We start from the raw sequence: 16,085 nt of genomic DNA on the forward strand, positions 1-16,085 counted from the left end.
TCTTGCCTGGAGAATTCCATGGACAGAGGAGCTGGCAGGCTACAGTCCATGGGATCACAAAGAGCTGGACACAACTGAGCAACTAAGACATGTACATATCAATACACAAGACATGAGGGACTTTAGAAAGGGTCTGAAGCCAAGAGACATCAGTTAAGAGCAAAAACTACTAAAAATAGGTCAGTCATTGACATAACTATCCAAAGTTATGGGCTGTTGTGTTAACTCAGTGGAAACAAGTCTTTTTCCCATCTCAGTGCACTAGAGAGCTATGACAGGCTCCCTGTCACAAGTAACTGTGTCTCATCAAGACCACGATTTCCCAGAAGGCAGCCACGCACCCCTGAAAGAGGATACGCAGACTTTCACCAGTGGAGTTGGGCATATACTGAAAGTCTAGCCCCTTTTCAATAACCATTACCTCCTGTGATCACTTCATATCCATGTACTACTGAAAGCCTTTATGCTTTCCCTGGTTGTGCGTGGTCCTTTCTCATAGTCCTATGTTCTCAAGAAACAGACAGAGAAATGCTTTTCAAGTTCAAAATTCCAAGTTCCAATCACATACTCACGATTCTCTAGACTTGTGACCTTTTTTCAGTCTCTTATCTCATTCAAAATTCCACTTTCACATTCATAATGGGAGATAAAAAAAAATCTGCCTACTTCATAAGGTCCTTGTGAGAATCAAATGATTATACACAAAAACTGTAGAGTAGTACATACTGCAAAAACAATAAATTGTGATTCTGCTAAAGTATTCCAATTCAAACTCAAGAAATAAAGAGCATCAATTTTATGATCATGTGTGATTTAGAAGCATAAAGACCTACAGGAAACAATGAAACAGATTTATTCAGGTATGGAAATTCATCATGGGGCTGACATTTTGGTCGAATCTAATATCCATGGTTACCTGTCTCAGATAGCAGTTTTGTAGCTTCCAGCACCTTCTCAGTATAAACACCAGCTTCATAGTTCTCCATCTCAGCATTGATGATGTGTATAACTCGAGCAGCCCGGCCCCTGATGGCCCCTGCGGTCCGGTCCAGAGTGTCCACATCCCCCTCTTGAAGGGCGATCACACATTTGTTCACATCCTCCAAGATATGGTTTTCTGTGAAGAGGACATATCCACATTTATATGATTTTATATCACTGGTGGTGGTGGTTTAGTCATTAAGTTGTGTCTGACTGTTACAACTCCATGGACTATAGCCTGCCAGGCTCTACTGTCCATGGGATTTCCCAGGCAAAAATACTGGAGTGAGTTGCCTTTTTTTTTCCCAGGGTATCTTCCAGATCTAGGAATCTAGCTAGCCCTGCTGTCCTGCATTGCAGGCGTATTCTATACCAACTAAGGTATCAGAGAAGCCCTTTATATCACTGACACATTTGAAAACCAATCAGAAGGCTTCCCTTGTGGCTCAGTGGTAAAGAATCTGCCTGCCAATGCAGGAGGTACGGGTTTGACTCCTGATCCAGGAAAATCCTACATGCTGTGGGGCAAGTAAGCCCATGTGCCACAACCACTGAAGCCTGTGTACCCTAAGAGTCTGTGCTCTACAACAAGGGAAGATACTGTAACGAGAAGTTCACACACCACAACTAGAGAGTAATCCTCCCTCACCACAACTAGAGAAATGCCCGAGGAGCAGTGAAGACCCAGCTTGGACAAAAATAAATACATAACAAACATTCCAAAAGAGAAGAAGAAATACTGAATAAATATATCCTTTGCAAGGAGACAATTATATATTTGTACTCTAAGGTAGTTTCAAGAGAAAGAATTCATTAAGGAAGGAGATAGAGGGATGATGTTCCAACTAGAAAATAGCATAGAAGGGAAAGTAATAATAGAAAGCATGTGCATTTCAGAGAGGGTTACATTGTTGGGGTGAACACCTTAGGTACTTTGGATATTACGCCTGAATGTGAAGCATAGTTTTTAAAATCATAAAAGATTTGCCGGCAACATAATTTGTGATACTTCCTTAAATTTTTGCAGCCTTATTCTTTCAGAAAAGATGTAATCATGTTAAATCACTGACGACCAAACTACTTCATTATTATTAGCTCTAAAACTACAGTTTCCAAAATCATAAGCAAAGTTCAGTCTGTGAATATTTTAAGGGAACAAACTCAAGACCCTGGAGCTAAAAAAAAGTAAATGAAAGAGGAAGAGGCAAACAAAACAAAACTTATAGACATCATGGGATTGAGTTAATAGCTTTTTCAGATCTTAGATGTCTGTTACTTTGTGAGCCAAACTCAAGAATTAAACTGTCACATGATTAAAGCCAAGACGCTCATTTTAAGACACTATTAAAAATGGTAGTTTTTGCCCAGTGGAAAAAGTTTAAGTGCTCTAACACAGTCGTTTCGCTTTTTATGAGCCCAGACCACATCAGAAAATTGGTTTTGCTTCTGTAATGTTAATAGCTAGCATCATTGCTCCCCAAACTTGTTGCTTTTCATATGGACAAATTAAGTACTCAGGTAGCATGAAAAAAAGAAAGAAAAACAAAACTATCCCTTAAAAACAAAAAACTTTTTTATTCTTGCCTCCAAAATAGAGTTTCCTGCCAGAATAGATATTCCCTTAAGAAGAAACTGATACATAAAATGTCATTAATGCCATTTCAAAATATCTCCTGGGCCAAACCTGCAATTTACTGATGCAAATGTTTTGGCTCCAGCTTACAGAGGAGATGAGAAGTAGTTTTCCCAACTATTGGGCTGCATCCACAGTCTACCAGCAGGACAGAGTGGGCTGTGTCATTATTTGTCAAGCCCATCTGTGGAAAGGTGCCTGCTGCCTCCGATTGTCAAGTCCAAAGGCACGCTCCAGCGGGTCCTGCCAAGGCCGGCTTCCTGACAGCGCCTGTTCATTTTCCTGTCATAGCATGCCACGGCACTTGTACCACTGCGGTTGGACTGTACAGTGTTATCAGCAGAAGCCAAAGCCTTTTCATGTTGCTGGTAATAATGAGATGCACAAAGGAATGGCAGGGAGAAAGGTGGCAGAGAGGCAGGCCCGGTGGAAGAAAATTAAGAAAAGCTTGCATTATTGAAACAGCCTGAGATAAGACTCCTTGCTTTGCTTTTTTCTACCCTCAGAAATTTCTGTACATGCATTTAAAGAAAAGGATAAGTCGGGAAAGTTTTAAGTTCTGAAATGACTCCTCTTTGAGAAAGGTAGTGTATAGATATTTTCATTTATTTGTAAATAGGCAGGGTAGCAGAGTAAGATTTCTAGGGGCTGTTAGGATTGCTGTGTGAGACCTGAGGCTGGTTTGAGAGTCCCCCTCTCCCCTTCTGGGGACCCTTATACCCATCCTGGCAAAGATTGACTAGAAAGCAGAAATATCTCAGCCTTGGTGTCCAGTCTGTTGTTCCCCACCATTCGGATCCCCAACATGCCTAGCCGAACAATTTCTAAGCATCTTCTGAGAGATGCACTTCTTGGATATCTTCTGCGTTGTTAGGATTCATGTATCAGGGAAGCAAAAAATTTCACAAATGGCAACGCATTGAGTTCTTTATCAGACAATCTCTGGACACAGGTATGTTTAAATGAATAGCTGCTTTGACAAGTCATCAAAAGTAAAGCACCTTGGGAATGAAGAACAAGCCAGGTTTCTAAAAGGGAAGAGAGAGTGGACCCATGGTACTACAGGGCAGAAGAGAGGAGAGGATTGGAGGTGGGGGAAAGGAGCTGCAGTGAAAGCTGGAGAAATACCCTTTTATCCGGACTTACTAAGAACTATATAGATTCTGGAAAGAGGATAATCTGAATTATAATTCCACCTCTGCCAAGTTACCTGCCTGTTAGTGACTTACTTTTCTCAAAGAAGATTCAGAATAGTGATACCTGACATAAAATTTTGGTGAGAATGAAAGCAAATAGCAGAAAATCAGACATATAACAGATACTGTCAACTACAAATTGGCACTTGCCATGGGTGCTTGTCATTTACTCTACAAGAATTGAATCATGTGCTGCTGCAGCTACTGACCTTCAACACCCCTCAAGGAGTTCAGGGAGGAGAGCAGAAATGAGACACTCTGTTCTCAGGGGAAACTAGCAGCACAGGTCCTCAGATAGTCAGATAGTCTCAGGAGCTGATTTTATGAGCTCAATTCTTATATCTCCTCATATCTAGAAAAGCACTAAATTCCTTCACGGTGACAATTGTTTCTCGTGACTAGCAGAAGCTTCATGAGCCCAGCAGAAACTTTTAAATATGTGCTTACTTGCATGTACTCTCCCTTTACCAAACTCACATTTTATCATCCTTCACCCCCACCTGTTTGGAACAGTTTCTCTAGAACTATCTGAGGTGCTATCTCCTGGGCTGCAGCCCTCATATCACCCAAATAAAACTTAATTCGCCACTCTTGTGTTGTGTTTTTTTTTTTTTTTAATTGACAGCACCAAGCATGTGTTGGCTCATTTTTCCCATTTCCCTTGACTTTCCCTCCATGATTTTAAAGTTGGCTTTTCCATCATCCATCAGATCTACAGGTTCAACTATGCTACTCCTAGACAAGCTTTAAACACAAGCCCAGTGGGAATTCATTGTCAGTTTCTTGGTGAATGGAAAGACTACAACTAGAGAAAAGCTTCCAAATACACTAAGCCTGCCCCAGAAATCCCCTCCCTTTTGTTGCAGTCAGGCTGCATCAGCCTGGATCCCATGAGCTGTGCTGCAGCCTCTCCCTCTCAGACCTCAGTAAGTCCGGGTTGAAGACAGGGCACACGAGTTGGTAGGTGCGATTTCCATACACCTCTGGGTAGTGTTAACACCTGGTTAATTTGAATTTTTAAGGGCCATTTGGTTATTTTAATGCCTCACAAGGGAGTTGAGGCTTCTGTGACCTCCTTCCTTATGCTCCCACAGAGACTTCTCTACGTGTATTAGGCCAAATCTGTTTGGAAAAAGGCCCATGAGCCGCTGGTAACCCACTTTTGAAACAGCATTGACGAGCCTTGTTAAAGGCAGAATTGACTACATGGTTATTCAAATGTGCTAACATCCCTGGTGTTAGTTGCTCAGTCATGTCTGACTCTTTGTGACCCCATGGACTGTAGCCTGCCTATGGGATTTTCCAGACAAGAATACTGGAGTGGATTGCCATCCTTCTGTCTGGCTTCATCTACAAAGCATTAAGTTACAATTTCCAGTGATGATGAGTTCTGTTTATTTTCACTTCCTTCCACAACCTCATGCTCAAGTGCTCAAAACCTCAATAGTTCCTAAGGGCTTTCTAATGGGTTCATTTGGTGGTTAAAATTTTTTTCCCAGCTTATCAAAAACCTATGTAACTTCATTCACTGGGGCAGGGCAGTGGGGGGGGTACTTAACACAGGCAAATTGGAATAACTAATTGATTTTTTTTTCAACATAACCAATCTCTTTTTTAGATGGGTGATTTAGATGCAGCAAAGGCCATCCTATTTTAAAAACTCCAGGAACTAGAAAGGAGCCTGCTGCTGCTGCTAAGTCGCTTCAGATGTGTCCGACTCTGTGCAACCCCATGGACTGCAGCCCACCAGGATCCTCCGTCCATGGGATTTTCCAGGCAAGAGTACTGGAGTGGGGTGCCATCGCCTTCTCTGAGAAAGGAGCCTAGGTCTACTTAAATAATCTTTCAGGTTTCTAATATCTCAATCAGAAAGTTATGTCTTCCCCCCAAATCCCTTGACTCAGTGTCTTGAAATAATGTGCACAGCAGAGACAAATTTTCAAGAGGGTGTTACAATCACAGTTGCAGAGATGATTGAAAGCTCAAAGGGCCAAGGAGAGCATTTGAAACACAGACCCATGACACTTGCAAGATATTCCTCATCTCATCTTGTTCTCTTCCTTCACTATCTTGTAAGGGCCTGTTTGTGATTACCTGAGACAGAAAGGAAGTCATCCACCGAGGTGATGTCATCCACAGCCTCTGTCAGCACTCGAACTTGCTTTTCCCACTGGTCCTTGAAAACGTCCATGTTGTCTTGAGCAACTTTGCTCTGTGGCCGGGCAGCCAATGTGAGAGCAGCATTGATGACCTATTTGTTAGAAATAATCCATGGACATGAGGATTACACTCATCAAAACAGGAACAAGCAAGTCAAAGACCATGTTGAAACCCTGGACCTTGCAGCTTCCGCAGATAAGGGGATTCTTGGTATTTGGGAGGACAATCAAAACATGAAAGATGGAGTAGGTTATCAAATACTAGTCTTTGTTTGCTCTTCTTTTTTTAAGATATAGGTTGCCAAAAGTGTATATTGAACCAAGTCTTTTTAGCACAGATGGGGCAGAGATATAACTCTTGTTCTCCACATACAAGCATATAATTTTGTGAGGGAGATGAAGTGAATAGATATGGAGTGTTGAAATAACAATTCAAGACAGAAAAAGTCAATAGGGGTGGAAAAGACAAAAATCACTACAGTAATTTTGGAGAGACTGGAGCAATTAGCAGTTCTTTTTGAGAAAGGCAGAACCTGAAATGGTCCATGACTGATGGGTAGCACTTTCCAGGGAGAGGAAAATGGACAAGGCAAGGAATGAGTGACATGAAGGCTGGAGTGCACAAGATCCAAAATATCAGCTGTGGAAACAAAGTGAATGAGGCTTACCTGAGGACACAAGCTGTCAATCTGAGTGGCTGCCATCCGAACTAATTTCACCCCTTCCTCATTGTTGGAGATGGAACAGGCCAAATTGGCAACCTGTATTGAAGAGGATTGAAGTGAAAATGATGTTAGGGCAAAGGGGAAATAGGCTGCTGTGTGACTTTGCACCTTCCCTGGAGAGTGCCACATCCATGAGAATCCTTTCATAAAGAAGATAAAGGGACCCTTTTGTGTTCAACCAAATATTACTCAGCCTTATGCCAGTAGGCATTTCTGCCAGAAGAACAAGGTGTTAATAACAAGTCATTGCTTCAAGATTCTTGAGTACACACAATAATGCATTTTAACTGGGCTCTTCTTAACTCTCTTCCTCTCCATCTATACTCTCACTTGAACCTCCTAAGGCTCATTATTAGGTGCAGGTCACTGTGATTTTGGCCACGTCAGTACTAAATTCTGAACAGTGAGAGAGATGCCATGGGCGATACTTTTGATTTGAGACTCAAAGTAAACTAAAAACCAGAGTCCGTTACCCCCAAAGAATCCAGGATCTGCCTGGTACAGTCTGTAGGGAAGATGTCAGTCCACCAGGAGTGAACTCAAATGCTTTCAGGGGCTAGGGAAGTCTGAGAAGTGTGCAAAAGGGCTAGTATAGTCCAAAAGGCAATGGAGGAATTAGAACATGCAGGTCTAGTATAAAGGCATTCAGATTTGGTATTTTAAACATATTATATCAGCCAAAACAGCTGAAGTGGATTCAAATTCCTAGGTCAAGCGTTTCAGTGTGTGTCATTCCTTTTCTTCAAGGAGTTAGAATTGGTAATACAAGGTCAGATTGACTGGACAAGGTCAACAACACATAAAGTGATGATCAAAACGCTGAATGTCTCATGAAGCTAGTGTCAAGAGAACAGGAAGGTGGGGATTAGAAGGGACAAAGGAGAAGGGAAGGGCTGCCAGGGCTGGGAGCAGGAGGGCCAGTAGAGCAAGTGATTAGCAGACAGAACCCTTGGGAGCCTCCTGGCCACCTGCCTTTGTGTCTGCTCACTTCTGCCTTTCAAAACCATATCACTTCCCTATTACACCCTTAACGCCCTGGTGGATTCGAATGCACTGTGCAAGCATATAGCATCTAATGTGAAAGAACCATCACTGTAGAGCAGAGGAGGAGCACACAACTGAGATCACTAGGCTCAACCATTAGCCAGTTCTGTTAAGTCACGTCACATTAGGAGGACCGTTTCCTTATCAGCAAAAGGAGACAGATAAAATAGTGATACTAGGGGTATATTTCAAGTTTATCCCAGTGAGAATATACCCTATGAGAAACCACAGATTAAGGTCCAGAAGTTATCACATCATTTCTTACATTTTACAGTTTACCTTTGATTCTTCAGATAATGTTCATTATGTTACTTAGTTTTCAAAGAGAAAGACAAATATGCCTTATTATACCCATTCACAGGATACTAAACCCCCAGGGTATGAGGAAGTTCCTTGGAGGCAGAGCAAAAATTAATAATGCAACTTCTTAATTTCTTTTTGTTATATTGTCTCCACTCTGCTTTTTTTTATTAATCTTTGTTATATTTATATTCTAGTGAATTTTTATATTCCAAATGCCAGAATAACTGTGTGGCATAGAATCGGTGCTCAATACATGTTTACTGAATTAAAGAATAGCCTTTTAATAGCTTTTAAAAAATTGTATATAGTGATTTGGAATACATAATAAGTTAAAGATGCTCTTAAAGTTGTTAGTCCTTTAATTTGGCTTGGCAAATTTTCACATTACCTTCTAGCACATGCTTTCCAACACCATGGAGCTAAACAAAGGCTCCCATATTCTGGTCCATTGTTTGAGACCAGAATGCAGTGACCCTGTCCATGATGACATGAGAAATCAGGATGATGTGATGAATTTTCCAGAAAGATATATGCATATAATTTAAAATTCTGTCTTTTAAATGCTTTGCATTTCCTCTGTTGAAAATCCTTTCATTTTATGAAATGATGATTTGGATGATGCTTTTGTTTGCTCTTTATCATTCTTGCTTGGTATGTAATAGAGACCTAAAGTTACACTTCTGCATTGCAGTGAATAATTTCTAGAACTTGCCATATAACTCTATATAAGGACAACAACATGAAAACATTTAAATGCTCCTAGAATCAGGTCTTGGGTAATATTTGTTTGCATCTTTGTAAGATGAAAAATAAGAAAATGCCAGCACTCTCAATGAGACAAAGGTGGTAAACCAAGTATTCAATGTCTATTGACCTAAAAATATTAATAAATAGGAAAGAGAACCATATATTATGTATCTTTTGATGGAATGACATAACACTACCTATGAAACAGTCTTACCAAAAGCAACAACAACAACAACAACAAAAACATAAAAATGATCAGTCTTAGGATAAATTCTCAATTTACAGAAATCCAAGGGACAAACATGTAAAATAAAACCACGTGGATGCACTCGTGAAAATCCTAATGGTAATAACTAGTGGAAAAATGTCAGACTTCTGTGGATCCTGAATAGGACAAATAAACCATTACATAATCATAAATATGTAGGTGAATTTATATATATGTACATTGTAAAACAAAGAAATTTAAATATTGGATGATATTACAGAGTTAATGTTTTAAAATACCCTAGCAATACTTGTTATTTTATTTAAAGTGTCCATAGCTTAATGAAGTGATATATTTGAGATTTGTTTCACAGTTTTTTAGAGTAAAGGAAAGGGGTGGAGGTATAGAAAAAATAAGACTGGCTATTAGCTCATAATGGTTGAAGTCGGGTGATAGTATATGATGGTTTATTATATATGCTCTACTGTTGGATATGCTTGAAATTTTCCACAATAAAAAGTTTTTTTTTAAAGTAGTAACTGCAATCTATTATAACACCAGTTCCGGTAAAATTCTTTTCGGTATTTATGCAAGGTTCAAGGGAGCCCAGTATAAGTCAAGGAGAAGCCTGAGTGTGGTTTGGAGGTAAGGTTTGCAGACAACAGAAGAGTCCCATCCTGGAGAAGGGAATATGGTAATGGACATATAAGCCACAGAGGTGGCTCTCCAGAGCACACAGTCTCCTGCATGTGTTGGTGGCAGGTCCCCAGGCAAAAACTGATCTTGGTAACAGACTGGGCTCCTCACATCTCCTATGTGAGGGAAATGCCAATCAGTAACATCCATTGTCATATGTATATATATGCTTCTCTTTGTGTATCTTTTGAAATTCACTCAATCGTGTCCGACTCTTTGCGACCCTGTGGACTGTAGCCCACCAGACTCCTCCGTCCATGGGATTCTCCAGGCAAGAATACTGGAGTGGGTTGCCATTTCCTCCTCCAGGGGATCTTCCTGACCCAGGGATCAAACTCAGGTCTCCTGCAGTGCAGGCAGATGCTTTAACCTCTGAGCCAACGGGGAAGCCCTTAATAAATTCTATTATAGCTCAAATCTAATGTGAGAGCCTCACTGCCCAAAAGAATCTTAGTAAGGAGAATAGTGCTAGCAACACAGCAAAAATAAAGAGCTGGTAACTACCAATAATGCTTTAATTATTTATTCTTTTTAGCTTATTAATCTGTAAATCCTAAAGTCTGGCAGCCTCTACTCTGCAATATACACCTGCTGCTTTTTTGTTCAGTCGCTCATTCATACCTGATTCTTTGCAGCCCCATGGACTACAGCACACCAAGCTCCCCTATCCTTCACTATCTCCCAGAGTTTGCTAAAATTCATGTCCATTGAGTCAGTGATGCCATCCAACCATCTCATCCTCTGTCACCCTCTTCTCCTTCAGCCCTCAGTCTTTCCCAGCATCAGGATCTTTTCCAGTGAGTTGGCTCTTTGTATCAGGTAGCCAAAGCATTGGAGCTTCAGCATCGATCTTCTAATGAATATTCAGGACTGATTTCCTTTAGGATTGACTGGTTGGATCTCCTTGCAGTCCAAGGGACTCTCAGGAGTTTTCTCCAGTACCACAATTCAAAAGCATCAGTTCCTCGGCACTCAGTCTTCTTTATGGCCCAACTCTCACATACATACATGACTACTGGAAAAACCATAGCTTTGATTATATGGACCTTAGTCAGCAACATGATATCTCTGCTTTTTAATACACTGTCTAGGTTTGTCACAGCTTTTCTTCCAAGGAACAAGCATCTTTCATGGCTGCAGTCACTGTCTGCAGTGACTCTGGAACCCAAGAAAAGAAAATCTGCCACTGCTTCCACTTTTCCCCTTTCTGTTTGCCATGAAGTGATGGAACTAGATGCCATGATCTTGGTTTTTTGAATGTTGGGTTTGAAACTGGTGTTTTTACCCTCTAAGTCCACTTAAAATCAGAATTCCATTTGCCATGTATTCTAAACACCCTCAAAATATTTCCAACATGATGCTAAGAATTTCACTATCTCCAAAGGCAGGCTTGTGTATTTTAAATTGGTTATAGACTTAATCAAAATCCTTATCTTTCTTATTTTCTTTTGGCTTACCTTTGTGCTTCTCACTGGACTCACTGACATAGCGGTGCCTCTGAATATGGTTTTATATATTGTAATTTTGAGAATTCTGGCATCCAGCACTAAGTTTCAGTCTAGAGGTAACTACCAATCAATAACACAGTTTTAAATGCCAGTGAATATTTTAACACGAGTACAAGACTACTGCACACAGTAGAAACTTAATGATTGATTTGATCCATTGAAGGAGGGCATGGCAACCCACTCCAGTATTCTTGCCTGGAGAATCCCATGGACAGAGGAGCCTGGCAGGCTACAGTCCATAGGGTCACAAAGAGTGTCCAACGTGCACTCACACACATACACATACCTATTCTTTAACTACAGTGCTTATGTTATCAGAAACTCTCTAGTGAAATAAAATGTCCTATTTTTCAAAGCACAATATTTTCTCCTTTAATAAAATTAGCATGATAGTCTTCCTAAGGAGATGGGAAAGGGAAGGGAATAATAGACTAGAATCAGTAGACATTTGAAAAAAATTAATGAGTAAAAAAATAAACTGTAAATCAAAACTGAGTGATATGGTTGTATTTACTAGAATTTCAAAACCTGCTCAAATCAACTAAACAGATAACATTTACAGTCTGGAGCTGGCCTCTGCTTTCTCTACTTCTGAATTGTTTACAACTTAGCTCGGCAACAAGAGTCAATTGCCTTCCTAGGAGCTCAGAAAACAAAGTCAATCATCAACTATTAAATGTTGGGCTATTTAGATTGATTTGTGATTTCTGGAAGTAACTAGGCCATGAGTAAAGGTGGCATAGCTCCTTGGTGAGCTAATGGTACTAAATTTCCCAAGACTCTCAGGAAGGAAGCCCTCCTCCCTGAGTTCTGAAAGCATAATGGATTTGGGTGAGTAAAAGCTGAAAAGACTGAGTCAAGTCTTCTATACTTGACTTAGTGGCTTAATAACTGGTTATCTTGGAGTATAGAAGGACGTTTAGCAGCGTTCACTAAATCGTATGCCGCTGACTACAGGAGCTTTAAGGGTTCCGGAAAAAAAAAATGCCCAGTAGTTCTGGCTGGGAATCAATAAGATATCTTACCTCTCCACATCATGGAGAGGTAAGATATCCATCTTACGATACTTTTCTGATTGCCTGCTTAGCACAATTTCATGGGCTCAAGTTCAAAGACTCGGATACTTTTTGCTCTTCTGGAGCTACACAGTGTAAACAGGTGGGGCAAACAATGATATCATTAGCAGTTTTAGAAAGACAATAAACTAGCAGGGAGAGCTGATGCTGATTCTCCAAAGAAAGTAACTTGCTCCTTAAACAGAATCTGTATAATTAGCATCCGTTTCCCAGCCCTTTAATCATCACCTTGGCTGACCAAAAACAGAGTAGAGATACTCCAGGGACACAGATGGCAGAGTTAAAACTGACAAAATCAGAAATGTGTGGAGCCCTCATAAAAATATATTATGACTATTTTAAGTGTCTACTTCCCTGGCTCAGACGGTAAAAGCATCTGCCTACAATGAGGGAGACCCAGGTTCGATCCCTGGGTCGGGAAGATCCCCTGGAGAAGGAAATGGCAACCCACTCCAGTACTCTTGCCTGGAAAATCCCATGGATGGAGAAGCCTGGTAGGCTACAGTCTGTGGGGTCACAAAGAGTCGGACATGACTGACTTCACTTCACTATTTAAAATGCAAGATGATTTTAATCAAACACTCATCAATAAACACTCCACAGCTCAAATTCCTGATGAACAGAACATCACAGCCATCAAATTTATCTGTTTGATTTTATTCCTTGTTGATCTATTTGATTTATTATTTTTTATTTCCAAATTTTTATTGGAGTATGTGTGTGCATACTCAGTTGTGTCCAATTCTTTGCAACCCCATGGACTATAGGCAGCCAGGCTCCTCTTGTCCATGGGACTTTCTAGGCAAGAATACTGGAGTGGGTTACCATTTCCTCTTCCAGGGCATCTTCCCAACCGCGGGACTGAACCCATGTCTCTCGTGTATACTGCCTTAGCAGGCAGCTTCTTTACCACTAGCACCACCTATGAAGCCCTTATTGGAGTACAATGCTATGATACTTTCTGCTGTACAGCAAAGTGAATCAGCCATACATATACATACATCCATTCTTTTTAAAATGCTTTTCCCATATAGACCATACTCCATATAGGAGTATTGTGAAGAGTTCCCTGTGCTACACAGTCTGTCTTTGTTGCCTATCTATTTTATATATACTGTGTATGTGTTAATCCCAAGTTTCTAATTTATCTCCCTGTCCCCAGCTTTGCTCTTGGTAACCATATGTTTGTTTTATATGTCTGTGAGTCTGCTTTTGCTTTGTAAATAAGTTCATTAGTATCATTTCTTAAAATTCCACATATTAGTAACATTATATGATATTTGTCTTTCTCTGAGAAAATTGTGGGTTTGTGTGGACCCACACAAGAGAATGTAGTTCCGTCTCAAAAATACCATAGCTTTGTTTGAACACTTAACAAGAAAAGTCAAAATACCTGGAAGGCTGTGCCTTAATTAGACATTTAAAATCTCTGCTAATATAGTTTTTAGGCATTTAACTCCAAAGTGATATGAGGTGCATCAGAAAGACAAGAACATTTTCTTATTTTCTGGTCCTGGAAATCAAATTACATTTTTAAATATTTGTAATTCTGTTCAGTTCCAGACACCAGCACATATTCAGTGCATTCAACCCCCCCATGCTTTATCATTTCATTAATTTTTACAGCTTCAAGTATCATATGGGTGTTTTTAAGAAGAACCTACTTTTGAAATAAAGCAGAATAGCAATTCACAGGTTTATAAAGCACTTGTTTCTCGAGTTAATATTTCATTATCATCATAAATTTGAGTATAACATGAATCTATTTACTATTAAAGGGGAATTTATGGAATTTCCAATCCCCACAGTCACATGGTCATATAAAATCATAAAGAGAAGAGATGGTGATGCAAATTCCAGGCAAATGTTATTCTCTATGCAATCATCTCAATGAAGAGTGCTATGGTCTCAATCTGAAGATTTACTCCGTTACCTGTCCTAATAATATTAGGGCACAAAATGCTGTTCATATATACCTATCCTGAATAGAATTTTAAGGTTTATACAAGACATACCTCCTATATTACAGTTGGAGAATATTTTAATTCAGTTAAGAGACAAAACAATATACTTATGAACTTCCTGGACACAGTAGATTTACTGGCCACCTTCACAGCTTGATTGGAAGAGAGCCCAAAAGGACTGGCTGCCCCAGAAAATGTTTGCAGAAGTGTCTCTCTTTCATGCTGACATATTATAAAATCCTTTTAAAATATAGCTGCTTCAGACCAAGATGAGTTTATCAACCAGATTATCAGTAACTGAGTTTCTGAAGGACTGAGGAGGCTTAGGCAACAGGGAAATTTTGATCAGAGAAGGATGGCTCAGGAGAGGTTGGCAGCTGAGGGCGGCATGAAGACACAGGAGGGGAGAAAATGGGAAACACTTTTTTTTGCTTTTGTTTTAAAGGACCTCATCATCTCTTTAACAAGTGGTGCTGGGAAAACTGGTCAATCACTTGTAAAAGAATGAAACTAGAACACTTTCTAACACCATACACAAAAATAAACTCAAAATGGATTAAAGATCTAAATGTAAGACCAGAAACTATACAACTCCTAGAGGAGAACATAGGCAATACACTCTCCGACATAAATCACAGCAGGATCCTCTATGACCCACCTCCCAGAATATCGGAAATAAAAGCAAAAATAAACAAATGGGACCTAATTAAACTTAAAAGCTTCTGCACATCAAAGGAAACTATAAGCAAGGTGAAAAGACAGCCTTCAGAATGGGAGAAAATAATAGCAAATGAAGCAACTGACAAACAACTAATCTCAAAAATATACAAGCAACTCCTGCAGCTCAATTCCAGAAAAATAAACGACCCAATCAAAAAATGGCCCAAAGAACTAAATAGACATTTCTCCAAAGAAGACATACAGATGGCTAACAAACACATGAAAAGATGCTCAACATCACTCATCATCAGAGAAATGCAAATGAAAACCTCAATGAGGTACCATTTCATGCCAGTCAGAATGGCTGCGATCCAAAAGTCTACAAGCAATACATGCTGGAGAGGGTGTGGAGAAAAGGGAGCCCTCTTACACTGTTGGTGGGAATGCAAACTAGTACAGCCACTGTGGAGAACAGTGTGGAGATTCTTTAAAAAACTGGAAATAGAACTGCCTTATGACCCAGCAATCTCACTGCTGGGCATACACACTGAGGAAACCAGAATTGAAAGAGACACGTGTACCCCAATGTTCATCGCAGCACTGTTTATAATAGTCAGGACATGGAAGCAACCTAGATGTCCATCAGCAGATGAATGGATAAGAAAGCAGTGGTACATATACACAATGGAGTATTACTCAGCCATTAAAAAGAATACATTTGAATCCGTTCTAATGAGGTGGATGAAACTGTAGCCTATTATACAGAGTGAAGTAAGCCAGAAGGAAAAACACCAATACAGTATACTAACGCATATATATGGAATTTAGAAGGATGGTAACAATAACCCTGTATGCGAGACAGCAAAAGAGACACAGATGTATAGAATAGTCTTTTGGACTCTGTGGGAGAGGGAGAGGGTGGGATGATTTGGAAGAATGGTATTGAAACATGTATAATATCATATATGAAACAAATTGCCAGTCCAAATTCGATGCATGATACTGGTTGCTTGGGGCTGGTGCACTGGGATGACCCAGAGGGATGGTACAGGGAGGGAGGAAGGAGGGGGGTTCAGGATGGGGAACACATGTATACCTGTGGTGGATTCATGTTGATGTATGGCAAAACCAATACAATATTGTAAAGTAATTAACCTCCAATTAATATAAATAAATTTATATTTA

General features: G+C 40.0%; 1 protein-coding gene across 5 annotated transcripts in view; it reads right to left on the reverse strand.

Annotated features, from left to right (window-relative positions):
* CTNNA2 (catenin alpha 2) overlaps nt 1-16,085 on the reverse strand; it is a 1,359,097-nt gene that overhangs the window by 107,031 nt on the left and 1,235,981 nt on the right. For all 5 annotated transcript variants that reach the window (XM_027555570.1, XM_027555573.1, XM_027555568.1 and 2 more), the window contains exons 10-12: nt 6,638-6,730; nt 5,905-6,061; nt 917-1,117 (exon numbers count right to left, since the gene is read on the reverse strand). In XM_027555570.1, coding sequence (XP_027411371.1) covers nt 917-1,117; nt 5,905-6,061; nt 6,638-6,730 — 451 coding nt within the window. The remainder of the gene's footprint in view (nt 1-916; nt 1,118-5,904; nt 6,062-6,637; nt 6,731-16,085) is intronic.

The sequence above is a fragment of the Bos indicus x Bos taurus genome, chromosome 11 (genome assembly GCF_003369695.1).
Source record: "Bos indicus x Bos taurus breed Angus x Brahman F1 hybrid chromosome 11, Bos_hybrid_MaternalHap_v2.0, whole genome shotgun sequence".
Lineage (NCBI taxonomy): Eukaryota > Metazoa > Chordata > Mammalia > Artiodactyla > Bovidae > Bos > Bos indicus x Bos taurus.